Source organism: Schistocerca gregaria, chromosome 1, assembly GCF_023897955.1.
Source record: "Schistocerca gregaria isolate iqSchGreg1 chromosome 1, iqSchGreg1.2, whole genome shotgun sequence".
In the NCBI taxonomy this organism is placed as follows: domain Eukaryota; kingdom Metazoa; phylum Arthropoda; class Insecta; order Orthoptera; family Acrididae; genus Schistocerca; species Schistocerca gregaria.
In genome coordinates this window covers 715,348,528-715,368,144 of record NC_064920.1, presented here as the reverse complement: position 1 = coordinate 715,368,144, position 19,617 = coordinate 715,348,528, and the positions used below count along the sequence as shown (strand labels likewise).

At 39.1% G+C, this 19,617-nt stretch overlaps 1 protein-coding gene across 1 annotated transcript; it reads right to left on the bottom strand.

The window, feature by feature from the left end:
• Positions 1–3,022: 3,022 nt before the first annotated feature.
• On the bottom strand, positions 3,023–17,528 carry LOC126366007 (lipopolysaccharide-induced tumor necrosis factor-alpha factor homolog). The gene is made up of 4 exons (XM_050008855.1): positions 17,465–17,528; positions 10,690–10,889; positions 7,842–7,989; positions 3,023–4,192 (listed from the first exon to the last, which is right to left on the bottom strand). Exons 2-4 carry the CDS (start codon positions 10,886–10,888, stop codon positions 4,090–4,092), a joined length of 450 nt encoding a protein of 149 aa, XP_049864812.1. The 5' UTR covers position 10,889; positions 17,465–17,528; the 3' UTR covers positions 3,023–4,089.
• Between the last annotated feature and the right edge of the window lie 2,089 nt (positions 17,529–19,617).

The window sequence follows — 19,617 nt, the reverse complement described above, 5'->3', positions numbered from 1 at the left end:
GGAATTTCACTAACATTTCCCCTCAGAAAAGCGCACAGACTTAATCCCTCTTACCTGTATAGATTTGAGCTGAAGCAGGATATAGAGTATGAAGGTCATGTTGTCGATTGAAGGACATTTATTCGTGTACTGAATTACTGATATGTTACCTCCCTGACTATATACGGTGGTCGCGTCATTTTGATTTTTGTTTGTCGTCTATGTACAGGTCAGAAAGAGAGAGAGAGAGAGAGAGAGAGAGAGCAAGTTTTGTTAGTGTTAAACAATCTTTTATGTTATGTGACACAGTCTTTGCGCAGTGTGATATATTCTTAGATGATGTGTGGTAGGTCATGGACGTATTCAGTAGTGCTATGTTGACTTGTGATGGTATCAGATGAAGAAAAATCTATTGTAAAGGGCAGAAAGGATGAATATGATGTACATATTGCAAGGCAAAAAGGCTATAAATTTTGAATAATGTTATTATTTCTGATGAGAGGAAGTTTGAGGTAAGAATGCAGCACTACGCAAATAGGAATGATTATTGTCAGCTAGTTGACTTGCTCAGAGCTGAGAGAAAGACCGTCCACTTCCCTGAGTCTTTCATTAACATATTTACTGATTAAACTGTTTGAGTTTTACAGAAATTCTCCGTTAACATTGTACCCTTTTTAAACCATTGTTCACTTTCTTAAGTACATGTTGTTCACATCAGTGTTATGTGTGAAGATCACGTGAAGTTTTACTCTGTCGTTTTGAATGCGTACTTCATTCCAAAATCGTTGTCTTAGAATATCATTTCATAGGAACATTTACTCTCCCAAACCAACTGTTTATCATTACGCTTTACCACATGCAACAGTCTGAATATGTATTTAGAAACAGAAATCTTGCTTAGCCACTGCCTGCTTGCTGTTTGCTGTTGTACTTTCGAGAAATCTGCAACAATGTCGCGAGGTAAGTGCAAATTTTGATTAGGAACAGGTGATTGTTTTACTTCGCTTATGCATTTAATATAATGACAAACTGCATTCACACCAGTTACAGTTCAGTTCAAATTAGGTTCTGTTTAGTCAAAGATTAGCATACGAGTTTAATTTGAATAACAGTTTGTGGGAACATAGTTTTGGTAATACGTAGACTTTTATAGAGTGTGAGGCAAACTTTGGGCTCAGTTTCACGCAGAAACAAATATAGTGGGGATTAGGTTAAGGTAAAACACTCTCATGGACGTCAAATACATGAAAAAACAATAAAATCATACGAGTCTGAGGGAGCTAGACTAAAAGTCGGACAGGTTGCGAATACAATTTAGTACCCAGTTAACATTTATTTCTTGAATCAAATTACGAACAATACACGTCAGTATGTGAATGCTTGACACCATATACATGAAAAAGTAATTACTATATGACCATTTCTGAACAGGGGGGAAAGGCCTGTGTTTCGTATAAAGAAGGATTCTTCTCATCCACGTGCACACGTTCATTCATCCCACAATAAATACAGAAAGAAAAGAACATAAATATCAATTCGCATACCAGATTGAAACACGCTGTGCCAGAAAAACGTTAATTCCACTGATGAAGCACATTGTCGGTAGTGTGCATAGGAAGTCTTCATCTCGGAGACACAAAACATACAAAAATCTACGGATTGAAATTCTCATTCGATTCGAATTCAATTGAGACAGCTCACTTGACGGAATAATAAAGTTGAGTATAAGGCTCTTCACATGGCAGTAACTTGCGTGGTCTGGTTTATCTAGCAAACACAAAGGGAACTTACGAACTGAATTTGAAGTTAAAAACTCGGAGAAGGGGTGCTAACAGGTCAAATGCATAATGCACACACAACACATTCACAGTTAAAGATTCACATTAACTGAAACAAGATATTGGGTTGAACAAAGCGCCGTCCCACCACTAAGTAGTGGTAGGATAAGGAATAGCATTAATTAACTGCAATATCAATAAGCATCGTAGTACTACCTAACTGAGTAGATACTCCGGTGTGATTCATCATAACTGTACTACTAAGAAACGTATTAGTATCTCAACCTCCATAAAGTTTTTATGCATTCCAAGATGACTAGACCAGGCAACCTCTCCTTCCAGTGTCTCAGCAAGCAGTACTGTTCAACGCTACCGGACCGAGGTCCACATGTAGGGGAGGAAATGGGCAGGGACAATATATTCCAGCTACCTGCACCAACTCTACAGCAGCTACTGACCAGTCTCCCCTAACGCTTCTTCGGTCCAGCAGAAACTACTTTGTCTCCATATAAAAATGACTTAACTGCCACTACCACTCAAAGAATGAGACGAGACAAAGAATGGGAAATGGGAACACAGATATAAAACATGGGAACGTAATAGACCAATGGGAAAAGGAAATACAGGACCACACTTAGTATGCCTACAGTACTACAAAAGGTAGAGACTAAATTGCTAAATGACAGTTTTTGCCTGTTAAAGAGCTACTGTGGCTGTCTAATGGAACACTCTGCTGCTCATTCTGCTCCCAGAATCGAAAGTACAGAAGTTACGACCAGCAGAGGTGCAAATAAGTGTGGTCAGGCTGCAGGCAGCACAATATAGGCAGTGGAGCGGTTCACATGGAGACGTTTCTAGGTACTTGGGACGTTTCACTGTAGAAACATAGGGAACACGGTGCTAAAGACCTAGTCAGACGTGACGCTGCAAGGAAATAAGGGATCTTGATTTGTCACGATTAACCTCTGAAAAACATTCTCTGAATAAGCCAAAGCTTTTCTGAAATTTCACAGCCTACGACACCGACTGCTCAACCCGATCTAAAATCAGGAAACTTAATATGAGCTAAAGAGAAACTGAGCTATAAAGTTAAAAGCAGTAACAATATTTACTCTGTGTGTGTGTGTGTGTGTGTGTGTGTGTGTGTGTGTGTGTGTGTGTGTGTGTGCATTTTATGCACAGCGAATGTATTTCTGTTGAGTCAATAGTGATAGACTTTGTAGGTAAGATGGCTAATATTAAGAACCACTAAAAAGGCAGACAACTGTGTAATCACTCTGAGTATTTTCGTACGTTTTATTAAAAAATACGATTTGCAAACTGAAGCTTACAAAACAAACATACAGTATTCAGTTAAGCACATACGAAGAACACGATTTGACATGAAGTTATTTTCCAGTGACTGGAGTCTCCTTTGGATATGAAGTCTTCCACGAGGCGGTCTTCTGCAGGGAGTTGCTGAAAGACGTTCCTTGAGGACTCGCTGTCTGATTTACTGTCCACAAGATGGTAGGCGTTTTCTGATGTCGGCAGCCAGTTCAGTTTCATGTATGCTGGTATAAGAGTAAGAACTGTATAAAGTTAATAACACCACAGTCTCATCAACAACTATAGGGAACTACAGTTGATGATCAGGTTTTCGCCCGTACCATTCAGAATAGCTGGTAACGGATATCTTTCGTTGGTTCTGTATTACAATCAACTACACTGAATTGTACACGAGTAATGTCACTGTATAAAAAAATCTTTAATAGTTATTTCCAAAAATGTATCGGAGTAAACAACTGTTTACAAAAGCTACAAAACGTTTAAGAAATTAACAGGAAATTGATTCAGTTCGGTAACATGGTTTTATCTCTTTTGTCATGACCTGTAAAAACAGCACAGAGTCTGTTTGCGTGTTGCACAAAATAAGAAGTTTGAGATTGTGGTGCGTATGAAGCCTGGAAATCATGGTGATTGTCCTGTGTTGCATAATGGAGGCTATGAAGTGGCCAAAATATATCAGCAATCTCTCACCAGTTAATAGATGTGTACGTAAAAAGACACAAACATTGGTGTATCGAACTGAACTTTCTATCAGTTACTTATGTTTAGCGTAATAACGCAGAACATGTACTAGAGTAACTGGAAAAGCATCATACGGAACTCCACTAAGATTCTGCTTTCACCACTTCGTATCTTTGGTGTGTTTTAAAATGAATCAGTGCTTCATAGTTCACAATATCACACAGCCAGAGTGTTTTTCAATGGTACTCTCATGTGTGGCGTTCTGCCAGAAGTCATGAGTCATCAGATCATCCATCATAAACAAAGGGTTGGAAAACGGGATTCATCTGTCGTAAGCTGCAATAAAAGCTTTACACTCCGGACAGTAGTGGTGCTTCGCTCTCAGGCTGTCTACACAGTACGGGATGCAGCAGCACAAACAGCACCTGAAACAGAAGAAACAAATTTCGTAATATAAGGTGAAACCACTGGAAGGTGAAGTGTTGTAAGGCATAACCGTCTACTGTCTAAAAATCATTTATCTTGAATAAGATGTGTATTATAAAAAATCCGCCACCAAGGCGTACACAGTGTGATATGCGAGAGAAACCATGATGACAGCATCAGATACAAATACACATTGATAAGAGGTTACAGTAAAGAAAATGGGCACAAGAAGTAGTATGCACTCTTCGATAAGCCCGTATGCCATCTTTCACCAAAATGCTGTTCTGTAGCGTGAACCAGGGCCACAGACAGTACTATCCACGAAAGAACTGTTACATTTCTGATACTGTATCCTTGCTCCTGGAGCTAACAGTGTTAGCTCCCTCCGCCACACACCGACAGGTGGCTTGCGGAGTATGGATGTAGATGTAGATTTTTAAGAATATGTCCTTGATATGAACGGTCAGTTGTGTGTGGCCTATAATGCAAGAGCACAAAAAATATGTGTCAAAGAAAATATGAGTTGGTTTGTTAGGCTGCGATTTTAGCGAGTCTTATGTAACCATAGAGCGCTAGTGTTTAGAACTATTTTTATGGTGGTTCTTAAAACATACTGCAGTTGTATGGTAGTATGCGTCATTTGCAGTATGCGTTTATGTTTATGTGTATGTGTGTGTGTGTTGTGTGTGTGTGTGTGTGTGTGTGTGTGTGTGTGTGTGTGTCGTGTATACGACTGTTCCGAGTTCTGTTTTGTGTTGTTTGCTTGTCTGTGGAAAATTAAGGTGGAAGTAGGTGAAATCCGTCTCCAGAGCATCTTTTAGAGTAACACCGAAGAATAGGACGAGCTAAACTACACATAGACAGAAGGACCCTCCATCAGTAGTGTCTGTCACCTCTCACTTGGTGAGAAATGTAAGGGGTTTGGAATTCAATCCTGGAAGGGGGACCACCATATCTTGAGTAGGATACGAGGTGTACGTTCCCTTTCCTTGCCGATGTAATCCAGGTGGCGTGGTTGTGGTAGTGGTGATGTGTGATGTGTTGCGTGTGTGCGTGCGTGTGTGTGTGTGTGTGTGTGTGTGTGTGTGTGTTTAGCGATCTCGGCAAAGTATGTGGTCAGTGGCTTCCTTTATCTTTAACGCCTTTCTTTGGTGCAATTTAATGACAGACATTTCTGTACTTTAACTAACGCGCTGCAAATTCATCTCTACAACGTGCAAATCACTGTCTTCAGTGTCCTCTGGCAACCCCGCAAATAGAGTGGAGTGTTTTTTCCTAGGAGTCCATAGTTGTATTGCAAACTAATTTAAGAATGAAAACGTAAAAGCGTGAATGTTGTTCGACACTTCATTTAAGCTATACGTTTTTTGATGCATAATGCCAACTTTAGGCATCAAAGTCGGTGCTTGCAGTTTTTCTACTTTCAGTGATAATGGTTCCTGCTGAATATGTGCATAATACCTTTTTAGTTTCCCATTATTCTTTATCTAACTAGGTAATGAGAGATATACAATACAAACACTCCCATATTACACAACGAGTACATATTTTCTGAGCGTTGAAGTATAACGGAATACAGAAATGTTTCACTGGAGAACACAAACGTCATAATTAGATTACAATTTCCATAAAATAAGATAATTAGATTAAGAATTGCAAAGGACTGTATGGGACACTGTGTCATGACACTTGCAATAGTTAGTTAAATGTTCCGTAAATCACCTCAGCTGTTCTTTTATCAAAACGATCTGGAATGAGTCAGTTAAAAGGATATGTGCACGTGATTAGTGTTAATTATGAACATATAAATTTTTAGTCCTAATCATACACTACACTTAAAAACTTGTTTTCTTCTTTTTTAGGGATATCAGTTTTTAAATTAAAATTCATCCCATGACAGGAGTTCTCCAGGGAAAATTATGTTAGGTTAAATTTAAAATTTGCTTTGCTACATGTCAGACATTTTATGTTTTGGGCAAGTGATAAAAAATTTTCATTCCTGCATATTGAACTCCTTTCTGAGACACTGACTGCTATACTAATGTGTAATAAAAGAATAGTATGTTCTTCGCAATCAAAGTCCTTGAAAACGACGCAAGAAATAATCAACTGACGATATTTTGTTTTTTAAGGGTTGTAATTTTTGATTAGTGAATGTATAAATAGTATTATCAGTCAAGGAGTCCATCTAAAATCCAAACTGTGTGTGATAAGTAACCTTTTTTACTTAAATGTGAGTACCACTTCAGTACATTACTTTTTTAAATAAAAGATAAAGTGTGTGAAATCTTATGGGACTTAACTGCTACGGTCATCAGTCCCTAAGCTTACACACTACTTAACCTAAATTATCCTAAGGACAAACACACACACTCATGCCCTAGGGAGGACTCGAACCTCCGCCGAGACCAGCCGCACAGTCCATGACTACTACTCGGCTAGTCCGCGCGGCATTACTTTTTTGAACATTTTGGAAAAAGTCTTCAATAAGGAATCTGGACGATAGTTATTTAAGTCTTCCTTTTGACCTTTCTTATAAAGAGGTTTAAACATTTCATATTTTAATCTGTTTGTAAAAATTCCCTTTGCCAGTGATACATTACGCTTATGTATTACATAGTGGTGGTTGTGTTCTGTAGTCACGAGGAACAATATCGTAGCAAATGTTTCTGTGATAACGGAAGAAGAATACGCAGGATTTAAAGAGAACTGTGACGTTGTAAACATGACAAACTTATGGATGCGCTTTACACAAATACTAGAAGACAAAATTAGATACTGCCAGATTTAGGGAACTGTAAAATGGGATAAAAGCCTTATACAAAATTTCTCAGAAAACGATCAATTATCAAATGAGAAAATCAAAACTAAAACTGGGCAAATGATTTACTAAATGTTGTTATACATAAAAAATGCTCATGGACTACTGAAAGCCTTAAAGATTACTATATTTCATCTGAATAAGTATGGTGTGGTCCTATTGGGATGTATGGGTTTAGCAGAACAATCATCTGAAATCAAAATGAAAGGCAGTTGAAACTATTAGTGAAATTACTGCTTGATAAACATGCAGGAGGATTCACAGTTTTATATAAACGTAATTTTTTGAGAAAACAGCACAGAAAAGTTTTAGTGCTTTATCAGTAAACTGGTTGTTACGTATAAATAACTCTCTTTGGAGATCTGGCTCAGGCTAAGGCGAACGCAGCGTAATTATATTTACTTTGTAAAGAAAATATGTTGACAGCATGATAGTTTTTATAGCACAAAAGAATAAATCATTTGTTAATTTATACACACAGACCCACTACTTTGTTAAAGAGTGGCTGTACTGTGCTCACTGCCTGTCGTAATAAATTAGGTATCTACCACCCAGATTGGTTAAGAATATTGCTGTTTATTGAAAGGCAAATTAGAATTCGTGTAAAATGTTAAGTTTTTTGAAAATGTTGCCCTTTAACTTTTTTTCATTTACTTAGTGACTGCACGTTAACACTTCCTCCTATCAGTGTAAGATATAAAGATAATTCTACAGCATCATTGCATTTGCACACTCACTTGAATGCTACTGAACATTTCATTTCAGTGCGACAACAAACCGTGCAGAGATTGCTTACTTGTCAGCACTGCTTGCTGAAGCATACTCACCCAAAGATGGCTAGTAAGAAGGCGAACATATGTGTCTTGGTGGTTGACACGACCTTGATGTCTGTCTGGACGGTTTTGTGACACGAAGGACAGACGACGGTACACGACTCGGCTCCCACGGTCAGTGGTGGCATAATAACCATCCCGGCTACACAGGAATACAGAGAAAAATCACTCGATGCTCTCCGACAATCGAAGTGCATAACTTTAAAAAAAGTGCAGAGAATCTAGGAAACTCGATATCAGACATATCTTCATAAATTTCTAGGACTTTAGAAGCACAGAAAAAGTGCTGGGAGTTTCGGTAGGAGATGTATGCCACAGAGGTTAAGAAAGTATATTACTATTGGAGTCTCTAACCACCGAAGACTTTCTTCAGTTTCTCATATTCATCGAATAGAGGATGTGTACTTCAAGTCTAATCGTCTTTATTTCCTCACTGGCCTACGTATGTGAATCTTTTTTCCTCTTTGTTACCCCTCACTTCGAATACCTCTATTTTGTAAGAAGGTCCTGTGTCAATTGATGGTTGAACATTCTGTAAATTATGTTTTCTTACTCTGTATTCCTATACTTTGAGGTAACTGTAGAAATGACAATTCAATCGAAAATTTTATCGTATGCAAAGATAAATTAAACGCTGGGACGATCATGTTCCAAGCAGGACGATAATATGTGTGTTCAGTAACTTTTCATCAAAGAATGAGCGGTAAAAGAAGCAAGATTCAGCTATGAAAACTGACAAAGCCGAATGTATAATTCTTGTCGGTATTAACAGAACGGTAGCGATTGTCGCGAAAGGTAATATTTCTGGCAACATTACAGATCCTTTTTCTTTTTCATCATCTTTCGGGCGTGTATCCGGGACGGTTTTATTTCTCCTTCTGATATTTCGACTGATTCACCTACAGCCGTCTTCAAGGTGAAACGCTGGCAGTTTTTAAACCACTCGATAACAGTGTAATCTCTGACGCACGTTAACTCGGCATTATTGTGTCAGGCAGTTTAAAATCTGCAAGCGACACACCTTGAAGATTGCTATAATGTTTTCAACAGAAATATTGCAAGAAGAAATAACAATACACAGGATGCATTCCTGAAAGATGGAATATCATTACAGATTCTAATTTCATGTCCATCAGTAAAGTTTTGAGAGAACTGCGTAGTTCAAACAACTTAATTGTTGTGAACATGTATTTTAAATGCAACATAAATTTCACTTTTTAATCCGAGCAATGGGGGAGAATGATGACGGAAGAGAATGTCGTTTAAAATTGGAACGATATACAACAGTAAATTGATACATATGCATCCTTAAACATTATTGGCACCAGTAAACATTAAACGCTTTTGATCGAAGAGGACAACCTCATAAAACATCACACAGAAAGGTAGAAACCCCTCTTATAAAGATGTGTTCGTTCGCATCTAAACTGTACTTCTAAAGGGTGACTCAGGAAGTACAAAGAAAAAAAAAGATAGAAGGATAGATAGTGACGAATCAGGAGGAATAAGCGACATCAATGAAAGGAGAAATCTGATGGAAGTGAAATTATTTTGAAAGAAAGCTAAACAGAAAAGTTTTAAACATTATCTTACAATAATACTTATCGCCAGGAGAGAAAGGAATTTACGTGTCAACTAAGGAGTTACTTGACTTAACAGATGCAAGCAAACACAATACCACTATAGTGAGAGTGCCACAATAATAAAAGGATAATAGAGTATAAACCAGATGACAGTTAGGTTTACGTATTTCCGGCATGCTGGGGTTAATGATAGAGCAGCAACTTGTAATAACCAGTTTCATGCAGAAAACAGCCAGATCTGCGAAATTCAGTTCTCTTTATTATTCGGGTATCAGACACCTTTTTTCTATTTGGTTGATATGAGAATGGGTTCTGATACCCGAAACCGGCCATCAACAAAATGAAATGAACTGAATTTCGCAACTCTAGCTGTTTTCTACAGCAAACTGTTATAAGGTTTATTACATGGAGATATGGAACAAATGCATGTAGAAAGTAAGAATAAATGTTGTGACACCTGTTGCAAACTATGATACGCTCGGAAATAGCAAAACTTTACGGCAACAAATGCTTCTCATAATTATACACATCATCTCGCAATACATCTAGATTCCTCTCCATCGTAATGTGGTCTCAGAGAAGAAAAGAAAACTTCATTGCTGGAAGTTATCTACAACAACATCTCTGCTCGACAGGAGGTATAAATATTTTATACAAAATCATACTATGAGAATATTCATATAGAATATCTGATCGACAATGCAAACAGACGAAAGTCCCAGTACACGAAAACGAAAGAAAATTTATAAAAAAGGTATGACTAGCTGCAGTATTCGGATGAACAGCTGCAGTATTCTTTCGTATTCAGTTTTTCAGAAGACTCTAGCATTAGTTACTGTGCATGAATATGCACATTTTTGTGACAGAATGAAAAAATATCAGTATGAAGTAACATACAAAAGATAACACTGTTCTCCGTGGAATGAAAATTCCGGGCCATATAATCCCCCATCATATCTATATCTTAGCATACATATTTACATTCAGGCTATCATCAGGGCACACACTGCCAAATATCCGATTATACGAGTATGTTTGTATGTATGAAGCATCAAAGACGATCGGGTTCGGCGACAGTTGTGAACTATAAATCTTCAGAAAAGGAAAAGAGATGCACGTGACAAAGGGCTTTGAGCACAATGAAGGAATAGTGTGATAAATAAAGTAATCTGATCACAAAATGCAGTTTTAACACGCGACTGAACTCTGTATTAACAGTCTTCAGATATTTAAACTGACATACAGGTACTTACACACACCAGCATGTGGTGGATACCCTCCAATAACATTGCTAACTGGTACCCCGCTGTGTGGATGTCCAGGTGGAGCAGGATGTCCAGGTGGAGCAGGATATCCACTTGGCACTCCGGGCTGTACTGGATACGGTGCCGTGGTGTTGCCAGGCGGTACTGCGCTGTACGGTGGGGGCTGTGGCCTATTGTCCTTTGATGCTTTCATTCTGAAACATTAGTGTACACATTAGTACCGTGTGGTCTTTTACAGTCGCTGCATCACTTCCAATGGCTCTGACATTACAGTTTAATCTTCGACGACACATTTTAGTAATAATTTGCTATTGCTTTTCCCGGCCTTCTTAGATGAAATAAACATCTTCCCTCTCCTTAGAAAGCAGCAGATAACGCAAACGTCAATGCTCAGCTTATCAAAGTAACACGTGTAATGAAACACTAGCAAGTGAATTAACTCAAAATGTTTGTATGGCGAGTCAACGTAACATTATCGAAGCAATTGTGACTTACGAATATCCAGAGAACTACACTAAGGCGACACAAGTCATGGGATACCTCCTTATATCGTGTGGGATCTCCTTTCTCTCGGCGTAGTGTAACAGCTGGACGCAGAGTGGGATCAACAAATAGTTGGAAGCCCGTGCAGAACTATTGATCCATGCTGTCTCTGCAGCCACCCTATTTGCGAAAGTGTTACCGGTGAAAGTGTTACTGGTGCAGAATTTTGTGCACGAATTAATCTCTCTTTAATATTTTTTTTGTGGATCTAAAATTTAATAACCTCTCTCAAACCGACCTGATTTAGCTTCACTGATCAGGATAGTAAAAAACACTCGTATATTAAGGGAATCTTCATTCACAAAGCAGGCTTATCACATTCACACAGTTCAATACTGTTCTATCCTGATTACATTGAGCTTAACTTAAATTCCATAAGGCAGTGAAGCAATTTCGAAGTCTTGGTGCGACGAAAATTGTCAGTCGATCTCCTGAAAAACATTTGTAATAATTATTAACTTTCGGTGATCACATGGGAAAGACCGGAGATCTGCTAGTAAGACCGTATTAGCCTATTTATTTGAAGTAACTGGATATCTTGAGCATACAAAACGGCAGGTTCGTCCAGTGTAAATCAGACGTCCCCACTGATCCCGTGCAACACAGCGTAGTAAGCAGACACTGTCAATAATAATCAGTTAAATAATACGCGAACACACTTGCTTTTAGTTTAGTTCATGTATTAAATTCCTTTTCATACAGAATCTCATCAAGAATGCTACTAGCTCAACAATACATACATATACATCCTCCTTCTTTCTCGACTAATCGGCAAGATCCAAATCCTTCTTTTTATAAGAGAAAACATAGATAGCAGAGAAGTTATTCCATGGAGTAAATGGACGCCCCAAGGAATAATAGGGCTTGAAACTACTGTGCCGTCGGCCACTGCGTTGTCCGTGCTGAGAGGTGATGCCTAAAATTTGGTATCCTCGACACACACTTGACACTGTGGATCGCGGAATACTGAATTCCCTACCGATTTCAGAAATAGAATGTCCCATGCGTCTAGCACCAACTACCATTCCACGTTCAAAGTTCGTTAATTCCCGTTGTGCTGCCATAATCACATCGGGAGGCTTTTCACATGAATCACGTGAGCACAAATGAGAGCTCCGCCAATGCACTACCTTTTATACCTTGTTTACGCGATACTATTGCCGCTTGTATAAGAGAATATCTCTATCCCATGACTTTTATCATGCTGTATATCGACGGGTTGAACATTGAAGGTTTCTCATGTCGGTATGGAATGCCCATAGATGTATATAAGTCCCATTACTAGTGACAGCTACTGTAACTTTGGGAGAGATTGTGAATGAATAGCAAAAGCAATGATCCGTTGTAACCACACACACTCTTTCTCATCCTTCATCTGTACAGATACATAGTTGATTAAAGGAATGTCAGTTGAACAGTACAAGACTGTGGAGTATCCAAGGCACAAAACAAGAGTTTAATAAGGATAGGGCGCATACCAAGAAGACACAGGCAAACGTGTGACATGGCATTCCATCATTAATTTTCCACTGACGTTCGTAGGCGTATCCCACTGTTATTCCTCTCAGCATTTATGTATGTCTTTCTCACCTATTGTCTAACTTTCACAGTTAGTTCCAAAAGCGTTGAAACAGATGCAAGCCTATTGTCCTGTCAGGTCAAGGCTTAGTCCCCAGACATTGTAGTGAACATTGAGAAGGAGGGCTTGCGACACACAAAAACAGAAGATACTGAGGATGCAGAACCTCATTGAAGTAGTAATGCGCTTCGTACATATTCACCGTAGAGCCAAAGGTTATGGAAAGTCGTCATCAATGATATTAATGATCCTCGAAGCATTGAGCTTATCGGCCGTGGAGTGCTTTTTTTCTTTTTTTTTTTCTTTCTTAAATCACTGCCCACTACATGTGTCTGTACCTAAGCGAACTACAGAAGACGTGGAGGTCCGTATGTTCATCCATTCGTGCCCGTCAAACCAGGTAGCCATCACGATGGTTTGTTATTACGATCCAAAATTGTAGATTTGTTTTAGTTTCACAGAGATTAACGCTTTTTCTAACAAATTCAAAACTAAATTGCGATTTTTCAGAAAAGAAACAAGCACCATCGGAAACATACTAAAGCGCACTGCACATCCACTACATGTGCTTACTGGGAAACTGGGTATATGCACACGAAGTTCATGGAGACGACTGCGTGTTGTTTTGGATGATATTCCGCACCGTGCTGCAATTTGAATATCTTGGGTCGCTGTAGTAAACAGACTGACGGGCTGTAATAGCATCATTTGCTTCTGGTAAATCTTGCTCTCCCCCCCATGAACCATGGACCTTGCTGTTGGTGGGGAGGCTTGCGTGCCTCAGCGATACAGATGGCCGTACCATAGGTGCAACCACAACGGAGGGGTATCTGTTGAGAGGCCAGACAAACGTGTGGTTCCTGAAGAGGGGCAGCAGCCTTTTCAGTAGTTGCAGGGGCAACAGTCTGGATGATTGACTGATCTGGCCTTGCAACATTAACCAAAACGGCCTTGCTGTGCTGGTACTGCGAACGGCTGAAAGCAAGGGGAAACTACAGCCGTAATTTTTCCCGAGGACATGCAGCTTTACTGTGTGATTAAATGATGATGGCATCCTCTTGGGTAAAATATTCCGGAGGTAAAATAGTCCCCCATTCGGATCTCCGGGCGGGGACTACTCAGGAGGATGTCGTTATCAGGAGAAAGAAAACTGGCGTTCTACGGATCGGAGCGTGGAATGTCAGATCCCTTAATCGGGCAGGTAGGTTAGAAAATTTAAAAAGGGAAATGGATAGGTTAAAGTTAGATATAGTGGGAATTAGTGAAGTTCGGTGGCAGGAGGAAGAAGACTTCTGGTCAGGTGATTACAGGGTTATAAACACAAAATCAAATAGGGGTAATGCAGGAGTAGGTTTAATAATGAATAGGAAAATAGGAATGCGGGTAAGCTACTACAAACAGCATAGTGAACGCATTATTGTGGCCAAGATAGATACGAAGCCCACACCTACTACAGTAGTACAAGTTTATATGCCAACTAGCTCTGCAGATGACGAAGAAATTGAAGAAATGTACGATGAAATAAAAGAAATTATTCAGATAGTGAAGGGAGACGAAAATTTAATAGTAATGGGTGACTGGAATTCGAGTGTAGGAAAAGGAAGAGAAGGAAACATAGTAGGTGAATATGGATTGGGGCTAAGAAATGAAAGAGGAAGCCGCCTAGTAGAATTTTGTACAGAGCACAACTTAGTCATAGGTAACACTTGGTTTAAGAATCATGAAAGAAGTTTGTATACGTGGAAGAACCCTGGAGATACTAAAAGGTATCAGATAGATTATATAATGGTAAGACAGAGATTTAGGAACCAGGTTTTAAGTTGTAAGACATTTCCAGGGGCAGATGTGGACTCTGACCACAATCTATTGGTTATGACCTGTAGATTAAAACTGAAGAAACTGCAAAAATTTGGGAAATTAAGGAGATGGGACCTGGATAAACTGAAAGAACCAGACGTTGTACAGAGTTTCAGGGAGAGCATAAGGGACCAATTGACAGGAATAGGGGAAAGAAATACAGTAGACGAAGAATGGATAGCTCTGAGGGATGAAGTAGTGAAGGCAGCAGAGGATAAAGTAGGTAAAAAGACGAGGGCTGCTAGAAATCCTTGGGTAACAGAAGAAATATTGAATTTAATTGATGAAAGGAGAAAATATAAAAATGCAGTAAATGAAGCAGGCAAAAACGAATACAAACGTCTCAAAAATGAGATCGACAGGAAGTGCAAAATGGCTAAACAGGGATGGCTAGAGGACAAATGTAAGGATGTAGAAGCTTATCTCACTAGGGGTAAGATAGATACTGCCTACAGGAAAATTAAAGAGACCTTTGGAGAGAAGAGAACCACGTGCATGAATATCAAGAGCTCAGATGACAACCCAGTTCTAAGCAAAGAAGGGAAGGCAGAAAGGTGGAAGGAGTATATAGAAGGTTTATACAAGGGTGATGTACTTGAGGACAATATTATGGAAATGGAAGAGGATGTAGATGAAGACGGAATGGGTGATACGATACTGCGTGAAGAGTATGACAGAGCACTGAAAGACCTGAGTCGAAACAAGGCCCCCGGAGTAGACAACATTCCATTAGAACTACTGACGGCTTTGGGAGAGCCAGTCATGACAAAACTCTACCAGCTGGTGAGCAAGATGTATGAGACAGGCGAAATACCCTCAGACTTCAAGAAGAATATAATAATTCCAATCCCAAAGAAAGCAGGTGCTGACAGATGTGAAAACTACCGAACTATCAGTTTAATAAGTCACAGCTGCAAAATACTAACGCGAATTCTTTACAGACGAATGGAAATACTGGTAGATGCGGACCTCGGGGAGGATCAGTTTGGATTCCGTCGAAATGTTGGAACACGTGAGGCAATACTGACCTTACGACTTATCTTAGAAGAAAGATTAAGAAAAGGCAAACCAACGTTTCTAGCATTTGTAGACTTAGAGAAAGCTTTTGACAATGTTGACTGGAATACTCTTTTTCAAATTCTAAAGGTGGCAGGGGTAAAATACAGGGAGCGAAAGGCTATTTACAATTTGTACAGAAACCAGATGGCAGTCATAAGAGTCGAGGGGCATGAAAGGGAAGCAGTGGTTGGGAAAGGAGTGAGACAGGGTTGTAGCCTCTCCCCGATGTTATTCAATCTGTATATTGAGCAAGCAGTAAAGGAAACAAAAGAAAAATTTGGAGTAGGTATTAAAATTCATGGAGACGAAGTAAAAACTTTGAGGTTCGCCGATGACATTGTAATTCTGTCAGAGACGGCAAAGGACTTGGAAGAGCAGTTGAACGGAATGGACAGTGTCTTGAATGGAGGCTATAAGATGAACATCAACAAAAGCAAAACGAGGATAATGGAATGTAGTCGAATTAAATCGGGTGATGCTGAGGGAATTAGATTAGGAAATGAGACACTTACAGTAGTAAAGGAGTTTTGCTATTTAGGAAGTAAAATAACTGATGATGGTCGAAGTAGAGAGGATAAAAAATGTAGACTGGCAATGGCAAGGAAAGCGTTTCTGAAGAAGAGAAATTTGTTAACATCGAATATAGATTTAAGTGTCAGGAAGTCATTTCTGAAAATATTTGTTTGGAGTGTAGCCATGTATGGAAGTGAAACATGGACGATAACTAGTTTGGACAAGAAGAGAATAGAAGCTTTCGAAATGTGGTGCTACAGAAGAATACTGAAGATAAGGTGGATAGATCACGTAACTAATGAGGAGGTATTGAATAGGATTGGGGAGAAGAGAAGTTTGTGCACAACTTGACTAGAAGAAGGGATCGGTTGGTAGGACATGTTTTGAGGCATCAAGGGATCACAAATTTAGCATTGGAGGGCAGTGTGGAGGGTAAAAATCGTAGAGGGAGACCGAGAGATGAGTACATTAAGCAGATTCAGAAGGATGTAGGTTGCAGTAGGTACTGGGAGATGAAGAAGCTAGCACAGGATAGAGTAGCATGGAGAGCTGCATCAAACCAGTCTCAGGACTGAAGACCACAACAACAACAACAACAAATCTTGCTCTGATCTTCATTTCCTCTGAATACCTATTGTTGTTTGAGGCGTGCTCACAGTCCCAAAAATTACAGGTTAGTTCGCTGCTGCGTCTTTTACGTCTCCCAAGTCTAATAACTTACGTTGCCAATATCACCTCCTGCCGTAGATATTGATAAATCGAGACGCTTTCACATACTGGATTATTTATATCCAAGCAGGCATTTAAACCAAACACCATCTATTTCAGGAGCTCAAAAGTTAAGGAGTTACCCTTTAATAACTAAATTGCTGTGCTGTATCTTCTTCATATATTATTTCATGCCTAAAAATTTGCTTTATTTTTTGGTCATAGTTCATTATTTTATAGGTTTCATTATCATGCACATCACCAGTCGCAGATAACCTTTACCCGATACTAGTTTAATGAAATATTCATGAATTACTACCATTCGCAAGCTGTATAAGTCATACGTTCGCGTGGAGTAGTAGGTACCATTATTTTAAAAGTATTTTGTGTAAAAACGTAAAATATCCCCGTGCACCACTATCTAATTTATTTCCTTACTTTATTCTAATATAAAATCAACAAACAGATTATACTGTAAATATTCGTGATTCAATAATTCATCAAACTTACTTCGACTTCCTTCTTCAGCAGTAGGTCACAGTGGATTGAGACTTTGCTCTGGTTCTGCTACTTTCTGCAACTTCTATATAAGAGGGTGCTTGTCAGCAAGACAGATTATCGCTAATGACGTAAGGGAGATATCTCCTGAAGAATAAGTTTCTCAATTCGATAACGAAGATGGCCCTCTTGTTGCGCATTCCTGTATCTCAGGAGTACTGTCATGTGACAGACGATTGGAAAGCGTTTCTACGCACGGCTGACGTAAATAATTTCCATAATCCCAGTGACGTCTTTCTTTCATAACATCCAGAAATCAGATCCGGTAGCAATCGCTATCATCAGTACGCTCCCGAATACACTACTTGCTGACATATATAGATTTTATTTCACTCGGTCAGCTGTTTTACAAAGTAGTTCCCTATTGATTTTCAACTCGATGCAGGTGGCTAAATGTTAGCAAAATTGTTGTTATACTCAAGAATTTTATCAGGGGGAACGCAAATACAACTTCCGACTTGAAAGTTCATCAATTAGTTGGCGTTAACCCGCTGTCCACAGAGGCTGGAGAAGACTTCGAGTAAATCGAATCGGTTTCTCTTGGTCGGCAACTCGACACTAAGCAACAGAATCGAAACGTTGGGCCACATTATTATCAGCTAGACTAAAGCTTAGTAACTGCTGTCCTTTTTGAAGAAATTGTACCCATTTAGGCAGAAATAATTAATTTAATGCCGTATGTTGGCTGTATAGTTAGTGTAGGTTCTTACGATCGCTGGATTTTGTCTAATATGATACTTGTACCTTTCAGTTTTCATGAGTGTGTGATTTGCTGTGCGGTTTGTGTTGAAAAGCGTTGTGTCTTTCGTGATTAGAATTAGAATTTCTTAATTGTGTGTGTACCTTTAAAGAAGCCAAAGAAAGTATTAGAATGTGTCAGTAATGTTTACGTTTGAATACAAACCATTTGACGATACATAATACATAATGAAAAATGAATTTCCGGTCTTACAGGCTCGTAGGCTAGTGTTTCGTGGCGATGTAGATTGTTATTTTGTATGTGGGGCTGGTTTTGAAGGACGAAGAAAATAAATATTTTACATCCACCCAGGCATCGAAAAACCTGGAAGTTCTTTGTCTTTGTTTAGTTATGTATGAAGATTTGCGAGACTCTGCATAATTGCCGAAAATTGTGACATCGTGACGTTTTGTCGATTGCAGCTGAGTATACCCCTTTTTTAGAAAAAAAACACTAGCTATGCAGATATGCTATGTTACCATGTCAAATATTTCACGTTGTTCTGTTCTTAAGTTACTCGTCCTCTGTCAGAGAATCGTTTATTCATTTTCTTCGGTCTAAAATAAGATAGAATCATCAAGCAAAAGACTGGTTTGATATCAAATAGACGTTTGAGGTAATATAACTTTCAATTTCATCCGATATGAGAATCACCTCACGCAGCCTGTCATAGGGGTATTTACAATTTAACGAGAAGTTTTAGATATGACGCAACTTTGATATGTCTCACTTACACAGAGCTTTGTCATAGGAGAAAGTCACGAAAATTTCCAGGGTATTTTTACTGAACGGACCAGTTATCGCATCCGTAACTCTTGGTTTTATAGTCTAACATTTACTCGCCGAGTCTCCAACACGAAGTTTCTCTGTGTATATTGTTTGAATTGCACACAAAAAATTTTTATTCGAAATACAGACAAACCAAAATGTATTGTAAGTTCTGAGCACGCCTTCAATAAAATTCTTCTGGTTTAGTAACCGCATTGTCAGCTATAAAATTCCGATGGTTCGGCGACTGTTGCAATCGTGCCTTAGGGTGTGTTGCTAACAGCAAACCTGAGGAAGGCGTCTTGCAATAGTCGCCGAAACGTCGGAATTTTTATAGGGGACAATGCGGTCACAAACCCAGAAGAATTTTAATGACAGTGACACCGGCCACGGAAGTCTACGTTTACATCTGAGCAGGCCGTTTATTACTTTATTATCAGGTCCCTAAAATCAATCTTGTGTTTATGTACCATAAGTCAGTAACGGCACTTCTCCTCGTACGTAATGCTTCCGCTCTTCCTTCTCGGCGTTTATATGTGTTTACTAAAGAACCTGCTACACCGTTAGAATGGATAGTGCTGTGTATTACTAGCTCTCA

Excerpts from the sequence above, each read along its gene's own strand:
- LOC126366007 (XM_050008855.1), bottom strand. The coding sequence starts at position 10,888 with ATGAAAGCATCAAAGGACAATAGGCCACAGCCCCCACCGTACAGCGCA. Across the intron at positions 7,990-10,689 it reads AGGGTATCCACCACATGCTG|CCGGGATGGTTATTATGCCA; the intron begins GTGTGTGTAAGT and ends ATTCCTGTGTAG. Across the intron at positions 4,193-7,841 it reads TTCTTACTAGCCATCTTTGG|GTGCTGTTTGTGCTGCTGCA; the intron begins GTGAGTATGCTT and ends CTTCTGTTTCAG.